Below are 21,603 nucleotides of genomic sequence, written 5' to 3'. Positions count from 1 at the left end.
ATAAGGTTGATGTGCAAATGGCTGTAAAACATTATTCAATGAATACACATCAGACTTTTTGTGTCATTGAATCTGTGGTTTGAAAGTATTGTCTTTAAATTGTCCAAACAACAATGATGGTTGTCTTTGGATGATGAGAGCAATAATGTCAATTAGGTTGAATAATAAATGGGTCCTCAAGAAATGGGATGTCCGACACACATGCATTAATGCAAGGTTATCTCAAGATCACAACAAATTGGATTCTGAATTCATATGTGGTTGTATTTTGAGTGAGATTTATTATTTTAATCAATAATTGTACAAATATTTTAGATGTTATTTATATGAAACATAATTAACTATATTGCATATCATTTGTAGGTATCGTCAGAGAAGATGTTTCAATCTCCATTTCATTAATACAAGAAAACATTAGTTGTTATTTTAATTACAAGATATCATACAGGAAGGTATGGAAGGCCAAACAAAAAGCAATATCAAGAGTTTTTGGAGACTGAGAATCTTCATATGATTTATTACTAAGATGGATGGATAAAATGGTTCAAGTTTGTCCAGGATCAATATCCATTCTTGAGACAACTGATTATGTCTTAAACGGTGCACTACATGAAAATTTTTGACAATTTTTAGACGTGTGTTTTGGACATTCAAACAAGCATGTGATGCATACAATTTTACTAAACCCATTATCCAAATTGATGGGACATTCTTTTATAGAAAATATCGAGGCACTCTTCTAATTGCAATCACTTAGAATGGTAATTCTTGAGTGCTTCCAATTGCATTTTGCAATTGTTGAGGGTGAGACATTAAGCGATTGGTCTTGGTTTTTGGCCAAAATTCATCAATATGTAATTCAAAAATAGGGCATTTGCTTGATGTCAGATCGTCATCAAAGTATTAAGTCTGTCGTAGGGAATGCAAGTTTGGGTTGGCAACCACCTAATGCATACCATGTTTATTGCATTCATCACATTGTTAGAAACTTCAACCACCATTTCAAGAATGTCACGCTAAATGAAGAGTTAACTAACATAGGTACATTGTTATTTGTTATTTATTATTTAATTACATTGAACTTAAACACAAATTTTACTCTATTTTTTTTAACAAATATACTTTATCGTCATATTGTACACAGGGTACACTACCTGCAAACACCATTTCAAAATGAGACTACAAAAGTTTCGGGAGGTAAGTCCAGAAATATGTCAATGGATTGATGGAATTTCACTAGAGAAATGAAGCATTACAAATGATGAGCAGGATCGCAGATACGGGCACATGACAACAAACTTGTCAAAGGTCATAAATAAGATATTAAAAGAGGCTCAAAATTTGTCTATCACTACTCTAGTTAAGTGCACATATTCTAGACTAGTAAAGTACTTCTATCAAAAATGTGGTGAAGCGGTGGCAACGTGTGAAAAGGGAGAACAATATTATCGTAAGTTAATGGAGACAATGCAAAAAAATCAAGAAGATGCAACCTTTCGTATTGTTCATAGATTTGATTATGAAGTCACAAGATTTGAGGTTGAAAAAGCATTCAATCCACTAACTCAATGGGGTGGACAAACTTGGATAGTAATGCTTAATGATTGAACTTGTGAATGTGGTGCTTTCCAAGCATACAAATATCCTTGTTCACATGTCATCGCTACTTGTGCCTATGAACGTGTCAATTCAAACAATTATGTTGATCCGGTGTATTCAAATCAATACATAGCTCAAGCCTATTCAGGATAATGGTATCCAATTACTAATGATGCCAACATATAACCAAGTCAAAGCCCTCATATTATTCCTTATCGCTCCAAGTTGCGTGCAAAAAGATGATTAAAATTAACTCGTATACGTAACAAAATGGATTGGACAGAGTCACAACATAGATAACGTTGTGGACATTGTCGTATTGAAGGCCACAATAAATCAAATTGTCCATGCATAGCTAAATAACTAAACGTAAATTGTTAAAGTGTTATGTCAATTTTCTATTTGTGTAATATTATAAAATCAACATTATAGTTTTTTCACACATAATTTCATAAAACAATAAAAAAATTACAACACATATTTTGTAAAAAAAAAATAATAATAAAATAATAAAAATAAATATTATTTAATTTATTTTTTTTCAATTTCAAAAAATTCTCAAACAGAAACGCATAAGAGGTGTGTGTTTTCTGTTTAAATAAATTTTGAATAGAAAACACACAAAGTGTGTGCATTTTCAATTCAAAATTTGTGTAAATGAAAAATGCACATCCCCTATGCGTTTTTTGTTTTCTGACAGAAACTATTTATTTCAATAAATAAATTTTTAAAATTTTATTTGTATTTTTATTTATTTATTTATTTTATTTATATCGGCTAAAAAGCCAAAATAGTAGAACAATTTCAGTCAAATATATACGATGCGAGATAATCGTAATAAGGATAATACATATATTTCTTCAATAAAAAGATGAATGCAAACAAAAAATCTTGAAAAAGAAATAAAATTAGGTATTAGTATGGATTCACAATGAAGATTCATACCTAACTTGCAAAAAGGACATATCACAAAGGAGACACAAAAGCTTGTGGGGTCAATTGAATAAACATTTATAACTTATACAACAAGTAAGAATAGCCTTCTTACTAGTTAATTCTTTTTATTATTATTTTATTGAGTCATATGTTTTATATCAATATACTAATAATATATAACTTATACAAGTAAGAATAAGAATAGTCTTCCTACTATTTCACTCTATTATTATTTTATAGAATCATAGGTTTATGTCAATATACTAATAGAGAAAAGATTTATTAATATTAAAAATAAATATTAGTAGACGTAATTTATTTAATAACTCATATTTTATATCAAATTTTAATAATTTAATTATTAAATTTAAAAATTTTAATTATAGATCAAGTCAACAAGCTTTTTCAAAATTTAAAAATCATATGATATTTCGTTAAAAAAATTAACGTATAAAATGCTTTTATGATTATCAATTAATTTGAACTAATTAAAATTGACATATGTATTAAGAATTTTTAATTAAACAGTCAGATCATTGAAATTTTATGTAGAATATGATTTATTGAGTGAATAAACTTACCAAGACTTATTTTTTGATGGAATCATGCCTAGGAAGGCAAGAGGTGACATATTGAAGGAGCCAAGAGGAGTTGGCTAGACATGAAGGTTTGGGCCAGTCAGGGCCCAATGGGCTTGATGGGCCTGGGAAGGCCCAAGTTGAACTTTTCATGGGCCATATTTTATTATAGCTATTTTCATATGTTTTGTATACATCATGTTAGTATAGGTATCATATATTTTGGTCTTGTATTTTAGACCACATAGAGTAGCATTTTAGGTTTTAGGCTTGTTGGGCCTAGTTTTGGGCTTCATGGGCCTTTGGGCTTTTGGTACCCAATATTGGGCTCATTTTCATTCTTGTAATTTTTCCTTTCCATTGTATTTGTTTGACCAATGTAATTAGGTCATTAGAATAGAAAAATACAAGGAATACTAAAGTAGGCTAATTAGGTTAAATTAGGTTTAATTTGGAAGCCATTTAAGTTACATTTGAGTCACATGTTTTGCACCTTTGGTGGCTGAACATGTGACCTCAAATTAACCCTAAATGACACTCCAAATTACACTTAGATGCACCTTAGGTACCTGAATTTTCGGAGTAGCACATGGGAGCCAAAATTTGAATTCAAATTTCAAATTTGAATTCAAATTTTGGGCCCCACATGTCACCTTTTGATTTAGGCGCCCAAAGTGTGCAAAACCGTGCTTACTTAAGGTTTTCCTTCACCATTTGTATTCACTTTGAATATTCAGAAATTTGAGAGCCATTGAGCCAAGTTTCTCCCTCAAAGTCACCGAAATTCCAAGAGAGAAAGTCTTAGAGAGTGCCTTCAAAATACCCTAGGAAAACCTATTTTCCTTCTCTTTGAAGTGTGCAATCCCTTGAGGCTTGAGCTTGGATGCTTCCTTCTATGGATTAGGAATCCTAATCCGCAGGTTCTACATCTTCTAGAGGTGTTCTACATTCGGTTTATCTCCATTGAAGTTGATCCGTGCCTAGGAGGAGCTTAGGAGAAGCTAGTTCTTCACTTCTTCTTACTCTTTCCATCATTCGGTTTGAGCGAATGGATCTCTCTTGAGAACTAAGCGTAAGTATTGATAGATTTGCTCTACTTAATAATTCATATTTTACATTAAATTTTAATGATCTAATTATTGAATTAAAATTTTTAATATATAAATTAAGTCTATATTTTGTAAAAAATTAAAAATTATTTAATATTCATTATATAAATTTAAGTCAACATATAAATATTTTTATAATTATCCATTAATTTCAATTAATCAAACCAATATTCTTTTAAAAGAGTACGTCCTCATAGTTAAAGGAGAGTACATGAGTTAGTAGAGGAAGTACATATTAAAATAGTTAGTTTTTCTTATATTAGGAAAATATCTTTCTGTTACAGTAGGTAGTTATATTTTCTGCAATTAGAGTCTTTATATAAGACTTTCTCATTCAATAATAAAACTGAAATCTTTTTCTGCAAAATTCACCATGGTATCAGTTTAAAATACCCTTCTTCTTCTTCCATTTCTTTTCATCATCTCTTTCTTTTCTTTTCTTTCTTGTTTATTTCACAACAATGATAGCCATTGACACTTCTAGTGAGTATTACATACATCCCAATGAAAATCCATCACTCATTCTTGTTTCCCCTGTTCTTGATGGACCCAATTATTATAACTGGTCTCACTCAATGGCCATGGCATTAGAGATGAAAAATAAAGCATCTTTTGTAGATGGAACTCTCAAGAAACCTGTTTCAGATGACCCTGAATTTCCGATGTGGAAATGCTGCAATACACTTGTTCTTTCATGGCTCATCCATTTGGTTTCCCTAGAAATTGCTCACAATATCATCTACATTGATACTGCATTTGATGCATGGAAAGAACTCAAGCAACGATTTTCTCAAGGTGACCATGTTCGAATATCCCAACTTTTAACTGATATTCATTCTCTCAAACAAGGAGACTCCTCTGTTACCACTTACTTCACCAAATACAAGATTCTTTGGGAAGAATATTGTAACTTCCGCCCACTCACTCCATGCGATTCTAATTCTTGCAAAACACATAAAACTATCAAAGAATATAGGGACAATGATTCTATTTTGTGTTTCCTTCAAGGGCTTAATGATAATTACTCTACTGTTTGATCCCAAATATTACTTCTTAATCCCTTACCTTCTATTACCAAGGTTTTTTCAATGGTAGTCCAACAAGAACGCCAATTGAATATTGGAATATTACCTGAACCTTTAGTCTTGGCTACCCAAACACAACTTCCTTCAAATTCTCAAGGAAAAGTTCGATTCAATGGCAAGAAACAATCAAATAAGCACTGCACTTATTGAAAAAGGAACAACCATATTGTTGAAACATGTTTCTTTAAGCATGGTTTTCCCCCAGGATATAGAGCTATCAAATCATCCTCCAATGTGGCTGCATCTTCCTCCATTGACCCTACTACACCAAGTCTTAGTGATGATCAAATTCAAGCATTGCTTGTGCTTCTTCCTTCAACTGCACCTAAGGCTACAACATTCGTTTCCAACTTGGTCAGCAGACATGGTGTTAGCACTTCACCTCAATCTTTAGGTACCCTTCCTAGTCCATGGATTTTGGACTCAGGAGCAACTGACCATATAATAAATATCATCTTTATCTTCTTTTTCTTGTTACAAATTTATTCAACCTATACATGTTTCTCTTCCAAATTGTCAACATTCTATAGCAAAATTTTCTGGTACTGTAGTATTATCTCCTAATATTTCTCTTTATAATGTTCTTTATATTCCCAACTTTTCTATCAATTTAATATCTATTAATAAACTCACCTCCTCTCTATCTTGAACTTTGTGTTTTTCTTCTGATAATTGTGTTATCTAGGATCACAAAACTTTGAGGAAGATTGGGATTGCTAAAGCACAAAATGGACTTTATGTCATGGACTCCCTTACACACAAGGATTCTTCCTCTTTAGCCACTTTAAATACTGCATCTGTAACATTTACTTCTAAGATTGATACATCATCTTTATGGCATTTTAGGTTGGGACACCCATCAGGACAATGTTATTCACATATACAAAAACAATACCCTTTTGTGTCTTCTTTTAATACATGTGATTTTTGCCATTTCTCTAAACAAAAGAAATTTCCTTTTAACAATAACACTACTATTTCTACTAATGTTCTTGATTTGATACATGTTGACATATGGGGACCTTATGCTACCCCTTCTGTTCTAGGTCACAAATAGTTTCTAATCATTGTTGTTGATAAATATCGCTTCACATGGATTAGATTGATGCAAAATAAACATGAAACAAGACAGCATCTTCTCCATTTCATAACTTTCACTGAAACACAATTTCATAAAACTAAAAAATAATTAGATCTGATAATGGTCAAGAGTTTAACATGCCTCAATTATATGCTAGTAAAGGTATTATTCATCAATTGTCTTGTTTTAAAACCCCTCAACAAAATGGAGTTGTTGAGAGGAAACATCAACACATTCTCAACATTGCTAGATCTACTTTTACAATCACATTTACCTCTTTCGTACTGGTGTTTTGCTATTAAACATGTTGTCATGATAATAAACATTTTGCCTTCCTATAAATTGCACAATCTCTCTCCTTCTAATATTTTTTACAACAAGGAAGCTGACATTTCACATCTATGAGTGTTTGGATCTTTATGTTTTGCTTCCACCCTTACTGCTCATAGAACAAAGTTTGCGCCAAGAGAAAAAAGATGCCTCCTTCTTAGCCACAAAGATGGTGTCAAGGGATATTTATTGATGAACTTAAATACTAAGGAAATCTTCATTTCCATAAATATGGTTTTCTATGAAACCATATTTCCCTACTCTCCATCATGCACACCCCTTGCTTCTAATAATGATCTTTGCAGTCCTTGTCTCCCATGTACCACCAATCATGCTGATCTCACTCCTGAAGCTTCAAGTCAGCATCCTGCTCAACAATAACATATTCTCGCATCTTTCAATGTAGCTGAAAACCCACAAACAATTCTTCCCCTTCGGGTTTCCATCAGACAAAGATATCCTCCCAACTTTCTACGAGACTATCATTGTAATATAGTAAATCATCATGCCCCTTTAACTCATTCTACTTTTGTTCCTCATAGCTTATCTGCTTTTCTTTCTTATAACCAACTGTCTCTTTCTTATAAATCATTTGTATTATCTTTGACTTCCTCTGCTGAACCTCAATCCTATAACCAAGCCATTTGACATGCAAGTTGGAAAGATGCCATGGATAAAGAAATTGTAGCTCTTGAACAAAATCATTCTTGGATTTTAACTGACTTGCCTCAAGGAAAACACCTTATTGGTTGCAAATGGATTTATAAAATTAAACATAAGGCTGGTGGTTCTATTGAAAGGTATAAAGCCCGACTTGTTGCCAAGGGATACAATCAACAAGTGGGAGTAGATTTCTTTGACACTTTTTCACCTGTTGTTAAGCACACCACAATTAGATTAATCTTAGCCATAGCTGCTGTCAAACAATGGCATCTACATTAATTAGACGTAAATAATGCTTTTCTCCATGGGGACTTGAAAGAAGAGGTCTACATGACTATTCCTCAAGGTTTTAAATCTAAAAAACCAAATCAAGTTTGTAAGCTAACTAAATCTCTTTATGGCATTAAGCAAGCTAGCCGCCAATGGAATCACAAGCTTACTTCTGCCCTTTTTGAAATGGGTTATCAACAGTCAAAATCTGAATATTCTCTATTTGTTAAATTTGTTAATTCACTCATTACTGTTTTGTTAGTCTATGTGGACGATTTAGTTCTTGCAAGTGATGATCTCAATGAAATCAATGCTATCAAGTCAATTTTGGATGCAAAATTTAAAATCAAAGACCTTGGACCATTAAGGTTCTTTCTCGGTTTAGAAGTAGCAAGATCTTCCAAAGGCATCTACCTCACACAAAGAAAGTATGCATTGGAATTACTCGATGATGCTGGCCTTTTGGGATGCAAACCAGTAACTTCTCCTATGATTCCCAATCTCAAATTGGTCAAAGACAATGGTGTTCCATATTCTAATCCTATGTCTTATCATAGGTTAATCAATCGTCTCATTTATCTAACTAACACATGACCTGACTTAAGTTTCTTTGTTAGCAAGTTAAGCCAATTTGTTTCCAATCCTATGAAGGACCACTATGATGTTGTTATTCGCGTCTTACATTACGTCAAAGGAGCTCCTGGTCGAGGCCTTTTCTTTTCCTCCAGTTTTGATCTGCAACTATCGGCTTTTAGTGACTCTGATTGGGCATCTTGCCCAGATTCAAGGAAATCTATCACCGGATTCTCTATCTTCTTTGGCTCGTCTCTCATTTCATGGAAATCCAAGAAACAACAAACTGTGTCACGTTCCTCCTTTGAAGCACAATACCAAGCTCTAGCTACTACTATTTGTGAGCTTCAATGGTTCATTTACTTGTTGCAGGACCTGCATTTTCCCATCACCAAGGTTGTTCCATTGTATTGTGACAACAAATCGGCCATTCAAATTGCACAAAATCCAACTTTTCATGAAAGAACCAAGCACATAGAACTTAATTGTCATTTGGTTCGGGACAAAGTACAATTGGGTATCATTAATTTGATTCTTATACCTTCTGCTGCATAACTTGTTGATATACATACTAAAGCCCTTTCTCCATTTGTTTTCCAATCTTTCATATCCAAGCTAGGCATGACAGATTTGTATGTTCCAATTTGAGGGGGCTATTAAAATAGTTAGTTTTTCTTATATTAAGAATATATCTTTCTGTTATAGTAGGTAGTTATATTTTCTGTAATTAGAGTCTTTATATAAGACTTTCTCATTCAATAATAAAACTGAAATCTTTTTCTGCAAAATTCACCAACAGTACATGTAACATTGTACTTTTAAATATTTGACAGTTTGTTTTTCAATGTTTCTTTGTATTTTTTTTCTTCATCTACCTATGAAAAGCCTAGTAAGACAATTTTCTCTAGCTTAAATAGTATATACTAAAAAAATATGCAAATTTAATATGTATGGCTATTTTTTTAAGTAATAAGTTTTAATGAATCTGATTTTAAATATTATCTTCATTTGTGTATATAAATTTAAAAGTAAATTAAGATGTATTTTGGTAATCATATTTTTATAAGAAAAAGCTTTAAGTTATCAAAAGTTTAGGTATTGGATGTTTTATACTTTTTTTTAAAATAAGTAATTAATTTATTTGATAAAATTATTTTAACGATAACTTATATAATATTTATTACATTTTATTTTATTTTAAAGATATTTGATTTTTGTAAAATTGAAATTTTCCGTTAATTATTCGAAAACTATATAAATAATAAGTTGTATCACATTTTATTTTTATTTTTATATTCATTTTCAATTTCAATTTTTTTTTGCATGAACTTTGAAATAAAATCGCTAAATATTATTTTATTGTAACAACGTTATTTTTTTTTATAACAATGTTACTGATACAATATAGAAAAAATATTAAATATCACAAAATTAATTTTTTTTACCCTTGTTTGTATCATCCTCCATAGAATATTTTGAGGAAAAAAAAAATAGTTACGTACATACATGAATCAAAATTACCATTGACATTCACGTTTTTTTAAAAGTGCAGAAATTTGAAAATTTTGTCAATTATCTATATTAGGTAGTTTGTCTTTTTTATGGCTTGACTATTTTTTTTTTCGTAAAAGTGACAATGTTGTAATTTATAAGGCTTAAATATATTTAAACTACTTTGAATTAGTTCGATTTTCAAATTACTATTTTTAATTTTTTTTTTGTTAAAATTACTTGACATTTTTTTTCAATTTAGTACTTGACGTTAGTTTCCTCTATTAAATGATGGCGTGGTAAACGGACTGTCACATCATCACCCAACAGTGTTTGCCATGTCATCCAAGGGACTGCCACGTGGACATGGTGATGACATAGCAAACACTGTTGGGTGATGACGTGGTAGAAGGATTGCCACGTCATCACTTGACAGAGAGGGACCAATGTCAGTACTAAATTGAAGAAAAAAATTAGTTAGGTATTTCAAACAAAAAATAATAAATTAATAGGCAGTAATCTGAAGACCGACCTAATTACAGGTAGTAATCTGAAAAATTGACCTAATTAAAGGTAGTAATTTGAAAATTGTCACTAAAGGACAACCTATTTTGAGGTCACCATATTTCGATTGCATAAATTGAACTAAGTAAAAGGAGCATATGCGAATATTCATACAATCCATCGACTTCAAACTTTGGTTTGTCATAAAAAATGGACCAAAAATTTCAACAAAGATAGTGGACAATGAAGAAGTGGAGAAAAGTGAAGACTAATAAGATGAAGAAGACATAAAACACCTGTAACTAGAAACAAAAGTAAAAAATGCTTTATATTGTGCCATGAATTAAGATACTTTCAGAAAAAATTTCAAGTGCGGCTTAAATATGTTCAATCTACCTTCAATTAGGTTGATTTTTCAGATTACTACCTCCAATTAGGTCGATTTTCAAATTATTACCTATTAATTTATTATTTTTTGTTTTAAATACCTGACTAATTTTTTTTCTTCAATTTAGAACCTAACGTTGGTCCCCTTCTGTCAAGTGATGATGTGGCAGACAGATTGCCACATCATCACCCAACAGTGTTTGCCACGTCATCACCATGTCCACGTGGCAGTCTCTTGGATGACGTGGCAGTCTGTTTGCCACGTCATCATTTAATAGAGAAAACTAACGTCAGGTATTAAATTAAAAAAAAAATTTGTCAGGTAATTTAAAAAAAAAAATTAAAAAGTAATAATTTAAAAATCGAGCTAATTCGAGGTAGTTTAAACATATTTAAGCCGATTTATAACCATTCTAAACATTTTCGATGAAGAAAAATCAATTTGGTAATCTCATTTTATAAGTTCATAACCAAAGCCATTGAATTTGGTTCTCGTTTCTATTTTCTTAGCTTGATTGTTTTTTAATTATATCTTTTATACTATTTTAATAGTTCTATAAAAAAATTCTTTCAAATTTTATACTCTAAAAGAATTATTTTTAAATCAAAACTTCTTTTGCAAATTTTTATTTCCTGTATCAACATTTTTGCAACACTTTTTCAATAATTCATAATCAATTTAATTCAGCATTTTGCTGTCTATAAAGAATATTAATAATATTTTTACTTGTTTATTAATCCTATTACCTACTTAGAATAGTAGGCATGGAAAAACTTAATATCGATCTTTGGTATCACTTAAAAGATATTTTTATTAATTTAAAAGTATATTTTAAAATTCATTTATACTTAAATAAATGTAGAGCTGGCCCAATTGTAAAAGCACAATGAAAGAATAATTATTCTGCAACAAGAAAATAATAGTCCCCATTATAATCAATATTTTGTGGATGTTTCTGTTGCACTTTTATCATACATCCTTCAGGCCCCATACCAAATTTTAAATGCTAGTTCTTCAATGTAATGGTAACCATATTTTGACCTTAGAAACAAAAATATTATTTTTTATTTTAATTTGCAAGTTTATATAAATTCAATGTTATTTTATGCTGTAAATGTTTAATTTGCAGCAGCAAGTTTTTATAAATTCAATGATGAAAGAAAAGTTTCGTGTGTGTTCGCGTTTGTGTGTGTGCGTGTGTGTGCGCTTGTACGTGTGTGATATTATATTTAAGATCATATATGTCAAGTTTCACATGATTTAGATTTTTCTAAATTTGTCATCCAACAATAAATATTTACATATATTTTAAATATTATATTATACATTAAAAAAAAATAATGTGATAAACTATTAAATGATTTTGAAAACATGTAAAACTTGATATATATCTTAAGTATAATATCACATAATTTAATGATTAAATTAATCAAAATTTATATTATTTATAAAGCTATTGAAAGTATGAAAATTTATGTAAAGTTTTAGATTTATCCCATGTTAACAAATTGGATTTTATATACACATATATCTATATAGTAGATATAGATATAAATATAGATATTAAAAAAAACATTACAACTTTTAGACTTATGTATCTTTCAATTCTGTTTTCAGCAATATTGAATAGGCCTAGCCTTCATTCAAATAATTGGGCCAGATTGAGTTTAACATTAGTTCGTTTTCAATATATTGGGCTTGGACATTATTTCGTTTTAATGTTGCTTGTATATTCTGATCATATCTTAAATCTTATATTTTACTACTTTTAATTAATGGTAAGAAACTAAGAAAGATAAGAAGCATTATAAATCCTATGAATATCCTAACGTCACTTTAGAGATCAAGAGGGTCATCGCACTTAAAAATCAAAATATAAGTTTTGTTAGAATTTTTTTTTAGTATTGCAAGCACATTTTCAATCACAACTTGGGCCACAAAATGAACTTTTATGTAGGAGGAACACCAAATAAGGCAGAACAGTATAGGACAATTGCTATGCAATCTTCTTTTTATTTCATATGTCTCCTCTATGTTTTTTTTTTATAATCTTTTTGGTCAAAAAATATTTTTCTATAATTTTTTTAAAAAAAATTGTGAATATTAACAGAAGTTTTGAAATTTAGTTTTCGAAATGTATCCATCAATCAATATCAATCATCAATAACTGTATAATTGAAGGTTTTCCTTTGCTGCGTGTTACTTTGTAGTTTTCTTTCAACTTTTTTCTTTTTTTATTAAAGGCAATTTAATGTCTTTTTCAGTTTTTCGCGGGTCCATCCTCATTTCTATGCACCATTTTAGATATTTTGATTGGTATTTTGTATTTGATTTTATTTTAATACATTGATTTTTGTTTTCAAGTTTATCGAATGAGCTGCTTTATATCATTATACGTATGAATCTTTAGGCAATTGAATAGTATATAAGTAGAAAACAATCATCACCTTACAAGTCAGTTTTGTAGGGATGAATTAGGCTTAAATCTAGGGATGGCAACGGGGCGGGGCGGGTACGGGTTTCATGATACCCGTCCCCGTCCCCACGAGTCAAACTCATACCCGTCCCCGTATCTGTACCCGTCGGGTATGTGATTTTCATCCCCATCCTCGTCCCCGTCGGGTATCGGGTATACCCGTACCCGTACCCGTACCCGTCAAATTTTTTATTTTATTATTATTTTTTTAAAATATAATATTTTTAAATTATTTTTTAATTATATTATAATTATAATTAGATTATTTCTCTATCTCATATTATAATAAATAATTATACATAAAAAATACTAAAATTCTTTAATATAATTAAATTAAAAGTGAGTATTTAATTAAAAATGGGAACGGGGACGAGTATGGGTACGAGTACGGGGCAGGTAAGTACATACTCGTACCCGTACCCGTACCCGATTTAATATATCGGGTTTTACCCGTACCCGTACCCGTACCCAGTCAAACCGGGTATTTCCCGTCAAAGTCGGGACGGGTTCGGGTATTACTCGCGGGTACGGATATATTTGTCATCCCTACTTAAATCCACCATTCTAAGAATCTTTTACCGATCATGAGCTTAATTATATTTTATAGATCAAATAAGTAGCTCTAAAAAATAGAGATAATTTATTGAACTTCTTAAGCGTATTCTTTTCTTTTATAAAAAAATATTTTTTTATAAACTTATGTTATGGAAACTAATTTTCTTGCAGTTTTCATAAAAAAATTAAGGTGTGAATAGTTATTCTCTCACTTCCTCATTTAGTTTTATTGATATTTTTGCTTATTACTTTTATCTTTAAAATAGGATGAATTCCTCATTTAGTTTTATTGATATTTTTGCTTATTACTTTTATCTTTAAAATAGGATGAATTCTACGGTGAACATTCATTCATGTGGTCTATAGTATAACACACATTATTAGCATTTCTCTTATTATACACGAATTTTCATGCTGATTTTGCATAAAAATTCACAAGAAACATGCTTCTCAGGTAATTTGTTTTGCAAATTTTAAAACCAACATGAGATTTTCTAGGAAAATTTCTTATAGAAATTATCTAAACATAAAAAGTATGAGTTTAGTTCATAAACCTCTTGGATCCTTAGAATGTGGATTATAGAAAATATGCTTCCATGCAAAACTTTCTTTAGAATTCATCCAAAGTATCAGAAATATGCTTCTAAGCCGCTAACATCTGATTCATAAACCTCTTGAACCCTTAGAATGTGGATTATGAGTTTAATTTAACTCTACAAAATCAACTTGTAAGGTGAGGGTTACCTCTCACATATATAGACTTTAATTATCTTATTTATTATCGTTCTGGGACTAAATTTTTCTAAATATTAATTAGACTAAGTCCTTAGAAAAAAATCAATTCATTATATTAAAACTACAAAATTATATTATTATAAATCATATTAACTCTTAAAATATTCAACATTCTAAAACAAATTGTTTTTGTATTAAATAATTTTATTTTGAAAATTATCACTAAAATAAAACTTATTATAATTAATTTATATATTTAATTAAAATAAAATGTTTAAATTACTAATATTTTTAATTAAAATTAATTTTAATAAAATATTTATAAATAATTTACTAATATTTTTTAGTAGTGACTTATTTTAAATGAATATATTAAGTTGTATCAATTTTTTACATCATAAATTATTTTTAAATATAAGGAAAGTATGGTAAGGCCTTTACTAATAGAATATGTGAAGTTAGCGGAAAAACACATAGAAGGAGGTTGAATATGTGTGTGTGAACAAAGGAATTTTAAAAACATTTTTGCAAAGAAGCTCTTTTTCGTCCAGTAAAAATGTTATTTTGAATGCTTAACAGAAACTGTGCAGGATTGGTTCAACAAAAAAAATTTTGCGTCTGAGAGTTTATCATCTGCACAAAGAAAATGCTCCTTAAACGAAAATCGTTCTTTAAAATACTAAATAAAACAAGAGTGGTTTTCGTCTGAAGATAGTTGTAATGAACGATAAGCATTAGACGAAGTTTTCAGTATGATAAATCAACTAAACAAAATTGCGTCTAAAACATAGAGAAATAGTGCAAGTATTTTTATACTGGTTCACTCAAACTGAGCTATGTCCAGTCTCCTTCAATTGAAGGGTTCCACTAGATATTCAATGAAGTACAAGTATTATTTGTTCAGCCTCTTCAAGCTCGTAGTGAGTATTCTCGACCACTCCTGGTCTTGAGTATTTTCAACTACTCCTGGTTGGCTAGCTTCACTCACTAGCTCTAGTATTCTTTGTTCAGCCTCTTCAGGCTCGTAGTGAGTATTCTCGACCACTCCTGGTCCCAAGTATTCTCAACCACTCCTGGTTGGCCAATAGCACTAGTATTCTTTGTTCAGCCTCTTCAAGCTCTTAGTGAGTATTCTCGACCACTCCTGGTCCCAAGTATTTTCAACCACTCCTGGTTGACCAATAGCACTAGTATTCTTTGTTCAGCCTCTTCAAGCTCTTAGTGAGTATTCTCAACCACTCCTGGTCCCAAGTATTCTCAACCATTCCTAGTTGGTTAGCTTCACTCACTAGCTCTAGTATTCTTTGTTTAGCCTCTTCAGGCTCTCAGTGAGTATTCTCGACCACTCTTGGTCCCAAGTATTATCAACCACTCCTAGTTGGCTATTAGTACTAGTATTCTTTGTTTAGTCTCTTTAGGCTCTCAATTAGGTTTGTCAACCACTCTTGGCCCGCTAACTTCACTCATTAGCGCTAGTATTCTTTATTCAGCCACTTCTGACTCGTAGTGAGTATTCTTTGGCAAGCCTCTCCAGACTTTTATAAGTATTCTTTCCCTAGCCTCTTCAGGCTTTACAAATGATAGATAGTTTGATTTGGTTTACTTTCACAAAGAGGATACAAATATTTTCTACACTCACTAAGGTGCATGTTCCTAAGTTAAACTTAGAACTCCTTAGTCTATAGAGATAAATACACTATGGTACATTTGACTCTATAAGCTCTGTCTCTAGTTTCGTTACTTCATGGGCTTGATATCACTCTTCGCTCATCTTCACCAAAGCTAACCTTTCCAGGTTTGAAGTTGTGACATATATATAGCCTTGTAAAAATTTTCTCGTTGCAAGTGTCCGTTGAAGCAGGATGTAGTCGTTCATGACTAGTTCGATCTTCTCATTTCATCCACTAGATCTTGCATTAAATGTTGCTTCCTATTTATAGACATTGTGTGAAGTCTTCTTCGTTTTGTTAGCAAAAGTGTCTAACTTTAGCTGAGACCTAGGAACTTTTTGTCCTTTTTCGGTCGCATAGCTGTAGAGTGTTGTCCTTATCTAAAAAAGTGATGTACTTTTTCTAACACATGCATGCTTTTACTTTTGGCATGCTTTTCTTCTTCTTTTTATATTCCTTTAATCACATGATCATGTTGAGAGCTTTTATATGATCGTAGACGATGCCTGATTTTTCCTTTGAGACTTGATTCTTCAAATACTTGCATGACAGTCTTCGCTTGTGTTTGGTAGTCCATATGCATCTCAATTCTTGATCTTTGTCTGAGCATTAGTCATTAATGATTTGACCTTTTTTGGTCTGGTCAACATTGTAGATGGACAGGCTTTGTTTCCGTATGGAATACTTTTCAGTCTGTGTTGTCCTTCGTCTGATGTGTAGTTGACTTTCTTCTGATCCTTTGACCAACCTTCGTCTGAGTCTTTATGTTCCGCTTTAGGTTGTCCTTGACACACCTTCGTCTGATATTTGATTTATCATCGTCTGGCGCACATTTCATATTCCATCTATCATTCAGCTTTGTTTTACTCTTCGTGTGGTCCTTATGCTGAGATTTGTCTTGACTCATCTTCATCCGATTCTTGATTTATCATCGTCTGGCGCTTATGTCTTACTTTATCTATCATTTGACTTGCTTTGTCTGATTCTCGTGATATGCTTTGCTTTGACTTATGGATTCACGCTTGTCTATTTTTCTTTTTTTCTTTTCACACTATTGATGACTTCGTGTGCTCTTCTTATGAGTGTAGACGATATATGATTTCTCTCATTGTGAATAGTGGACTTTAGATGATTTTCAATATTCTTCGCTTGCGTCTTGAATTTGAGTCTCTATCTAAGAGATAAACTTTGACTTTTCCTTTCATCTAGGTTGACCTTTTCTTTCATCTTTTTAGTCGTGAAGATGGAAGACTTTAATTCCGTATGGAACGTTTCTTCGTCTTGTATTTTCCATCGTCTGATACTTGGTAGTATGATTTGTCTTGTATGTGTTGTGTTTTCGTCTATCTTTTGATCGTATGATGTTTTGATTATTTTTCTTCTTGTGTTATGCTTGGCTTCGTTTGACCTTTTCATCTGATGCTTGAGGCTTTCGTCTACATCTATGGTCTGTATCGTCTGAAGCTTGATCATTTGCCTTTTTGTGCTAGACTTGGCTTCGTTGACTTTTCCTTCTTGGGCTTGTCTTGGTTTCTTTTGATCTTTCCGTCTGATGCTTCACATGACACACTGACACACTTGTTGATCCTTCCTTTATCTTAGTTCCAGCATGAGAAGTTGCACCTGTTTTATTCTTCAACTTGCCTGTACTTATGTTTTTCTGAAACAATAACACACTTGTTAGAAATAACAACATGTATTATATTTGTCTCATTCAAAACCTTGCTGGGAATTGTTTCGTCTGACTTAACAATATGAAATCATAAATAGGGAGGTTGAGTTTCACAAGTACAAAAATGACAATGCTTGTGTGGAATAGCTTGAAGGTGGTGTTGCAAAATGTTTCTTTTTATAATTCTTTGTTGACGCTTTTGTTAATTCTAAATGATTTTTATTTTTACTCTCTTTTCCTTTCTTTTCCTCTTGTCTTTCTTCCTAAAGCACAACTACCATTAACACATGGTTCTTCCCACCTCAGTGGGGAATTCGATAAAGAAAATGTTAAGAGGCAATACCAACCCCATTAGGTTTCAAGCTTCGATGTCAATTTCCTATTATTGGTGAGCAACAAGCCTTTCACCTTTTCCATGTAATTGTTGAACACCTATTCTAAAACTCTATCTACACCTTCATTGTCCACATGCTCAAATAATTACACCCTTTTGCAGAGATGATAAATAAATTCGTACTCACAAGTAATGTTTAAATTCATTCTAACTTTAACAGTGAATATTCAATTCGATTGAGTATAAGTATGGGTACGAATAATACCTAATTTATTAAATTACGTACGAGGACAAGGATGAACATTACCATACTCGTAATATCCGATTTAGTAAAGGTACGAGGATAAGGAAGAAAATTACTATACTCGTAACCGATTTATTAAATTGTGCACAAGGATGAGGATGGATATATACTTATGGACCCTATACTTGTCCCCACTTTAAATTTCTAAAAATTTAATTTACTTTCTTTTTAATTTACTTATGATTTATGTAATTCGTACTTTATTTTAAATTTATATTAGATGAAACTTAATCAATGTGATTTTGTAATTGCTATTCTATGTTGAAATTATTTATTTATATATTTTTTACAAAAACATATAATTAATTTTTGACAAGTATGAGACAGATATGATACTCAAATACTTGATAGGGACAAAGATGAGATACAAATTTCATACCCATCGAATATGAGAATGAGGATGAATATAGGGTACGAACTTGAACATGAGGATGAAGATATTGAAACCTATTCTCGTCCTACCTCGTTTTCAACCCTACCCTCTTTAGTCCCTTATGCCCTCCCATTTGTTCCTTGCCCCCATTGTTGACACATCAATTGACCCACCTTCTTTGATCTTATGATGATGACACTTTAATTAAAATGTATACATGATATAACACTACTCATAACTATAAGGAAGGGTAAATATGTAAAATAAACATGATATAAAAAAATAATTTTAATTTATAATCACTGGTTCAAAAGGTTCCAGAGAAATCATTTGCACCATTCATTATTGTAATCATAAATTTAGTGGTCATTATATACTTCTCTACCATAAATCATGTCATGTGTTGAACCACATTAACCTCATGTCTTAAATCAATTTAGGATTTACAAACTTGTCTAAGGCCCAAGTTATTTTACCTTTTTACTTTATTCTATGAATGTATCATGGTGGAAAAATGTGGGGTAATCTCAAACAATCTCATTTTTATTTTATTTTAAGGGTAAGGTTTTCGGAATATTAAATATTTGATAGATAATTAGTTTAAAGATGCAAATAGGTCATATACCTCTTTAAATAGTTATTGTCAGCTCAAATGCAAGAACAAAGGGCTTAAAGACTCTACTATAAATGTGATAAGTTTTTGTCGAGACACAAATGCACCACCTCTTGTTTCCTATTATTGGTTGAGGATGACTTGGATGAGGCCATTGTTTCTCTCAGCTAAACCTAGTTTTTCCCCTTCACCAGACCTTGACACTAACCTTTTTCATTTATCCTTCCAAGCCTTAATTGGTCATCCTTCACCATAGACCATACAATTTCAAGGAAAACTCCATAAAATTATTATTCATGTGCTCTTAGATACCAGTAGCTCCCATAACATACTCTAACCCTATTTAGTAGATCACCTTCAACTACCCATAACCTCAACACCAAAGTTTTCTCTAATGGTGGGAAATGGCCAACATATTGAGTGTATAGGCCTTTGTGAATAGGTCCCAATTTTCATCCAAGGTCATGTATTCTACACCTTTTTTTACCTAATGCCTATTGGAGATGTTGATGTCATGCTTGGCATGAATTGGTTGCATACTTTGGGACCCCTCACCGTTGAAGTATCCACCTTTTGTCTATCCTTTATTCATAATGAGTCCCCCATTATTATTCAAATTGATCTACATAACCCACCCACATTATCCATATTCATCAATTTAGCCACATGTTGCACCATAAAGCGATTGCCTCTTGCCACCTTTTAATTTTCCAATTAGTCGAACCCAACCCACCCCCACCTTATTAACCATTCTGTTGTCCTTAAACCCCAAAGTCCAAACTTTACTTCCATATATTCACCAATTTTCCATACATCCATAAGCCTTCCTCCAACTTGACACCATGATCACCATATTACCCTCCTCTCTAATACCTCCTATGTCAATGTTAAACCTTATTGCTACCTCATTCCTAAAAAAAAGGACATGACCAACCTCATCCAATACCTCCTCAACCATGGCATGATCATTCCTAACCATAGCCCTTTTACATCTCTTGCATTATTGGTTCAAAAAAAAAATGGTGCTTAATGCCTATTGTGGATTATAGAGCTCTTTACTTTGTGACGGTAAAGGATCATTTTCTAATTCCTACTATAGAGGAACTATTAGATGAATTGGGCAATGCTACAATATTCTCTAAGTTTTTGAGATGATGAAGATGATGGGACATCTTGAAGACTCCTCAAGATTGTTTTAGTTTTGATATATATTATATAGATGTTGCTTAAACCTATACAAAAGGATATTGTATTCATTATAATAGATATAGGCTTGTGTGTGTGTTTGTTTATGTTTGATGATGATGATGAATGCTTATTCAAGAACTGTTTTTTAAGAAACTAAGAATTTGGTTTTTAGTATTTCCATGTGTAAACATAAAGTAATAGATTATCATGAAAAGATAATTTACTACCAAGTGTTTAAACATAGAAATATGACTTGATTCAAACAAGCATTTTCAAGGTAACATTGTGAATCAATTACCATTCAGGGTAATAAATTACCAAGTCTGTTACTGGAAAATGATATTCAAATGTCCTCTATATTAATAGATTACCAAGTCTGTTACTGAAAAATGATTTTCAAGTGCTTCCTGAGGTAACAGATTACCAAAGTTGGTAATAGATGATGAGGTTCCACCTAGTGAATCCTCATGAACACCTTCAAATTCTCCTTGGATCCTTGGAAGATTGTCAAGGGCGGAAGCTCCAAGAAGAACCAATGTGACCTAGGAGTGCTTCTAGCTAAATCCGGAGAAGATTAGAGAATCCTAACTCTACAAAGAGAGGAGCTCAAGTAGGGTAGAGATTAGGAGAGGTGACTTTCGGAGGGAGTTTTCTAGAGAGAAGAAACTCATTCAATTATTTCCAAAAGTGACCACAAACTCTCGGCCATCTAAAATATATATAGGGAAAATTAGGTTAAAGGATTACTTGGGTTAGCCTAAGGTTAAGTAAAACCATGGTATGGTTACTTAACCTTAGGCGCCCAAAATTTGAATTCAAATTCAAATTTTGGGAGCCAAGTCCGGATCCGCCCATGTGCTTGTCATTTGGCATGTGATTAGCTTCTCATTTGAATTGCATTTAGGTCACACCATGTGCATGTGTGCACATGGCCGAAATGCTAGTCAAATGCAAAGCTAATTACATGCTAATGACAATGAACATGCAACCTTAATTAACCCTAAATTCTAATGACCTTTAAATGCAAATCCTATGCTACAAGGCCGGAAATACAAGGCCCAAACAAAATACAAGGC

At 31.8% G+C, this 21,603-nt stretch overlaps 1 protein-coding gene across 1 annotated transcript; it reads left to right on the top strand.

The window, feature by feature from the left end:
• The first annotated feature begins 4,683 nt into the window (after positions 1 to 4,683).
• On the top strand, positions 4,684 to 5,259 carry LOC145957936 (uncharacterized). The gene has a single exon (XM_083074367.1). It carries the CDS (start codon positions 4,684 to 4,686, stop codon positions 5,257 to 5,259), a length of 576 nt encoding a protein of 191 aa, XP_082930493.1.
• Positions 5,260 to 21,603: the final 16,344 nt, after the last annotated feature.

This window comes from Cajanus cajan, chromosome 5 (assembly GCF_000230855.2).
Source record: "Cajanus cajan strain Asha chromosome 5, NIPB_CcT2T_4, whole genome shotgun sequence".
Classification (NCBI taxonomy): Eukaryota; Viridiplantae; Streptophyta; class Magnoliopsida; order Fabales; family Fabaceae; genus Cajanus; species Cajanus cajan.
This window is presented reverse-complemented; position numbering and strand designations above follow the sequence as displayed.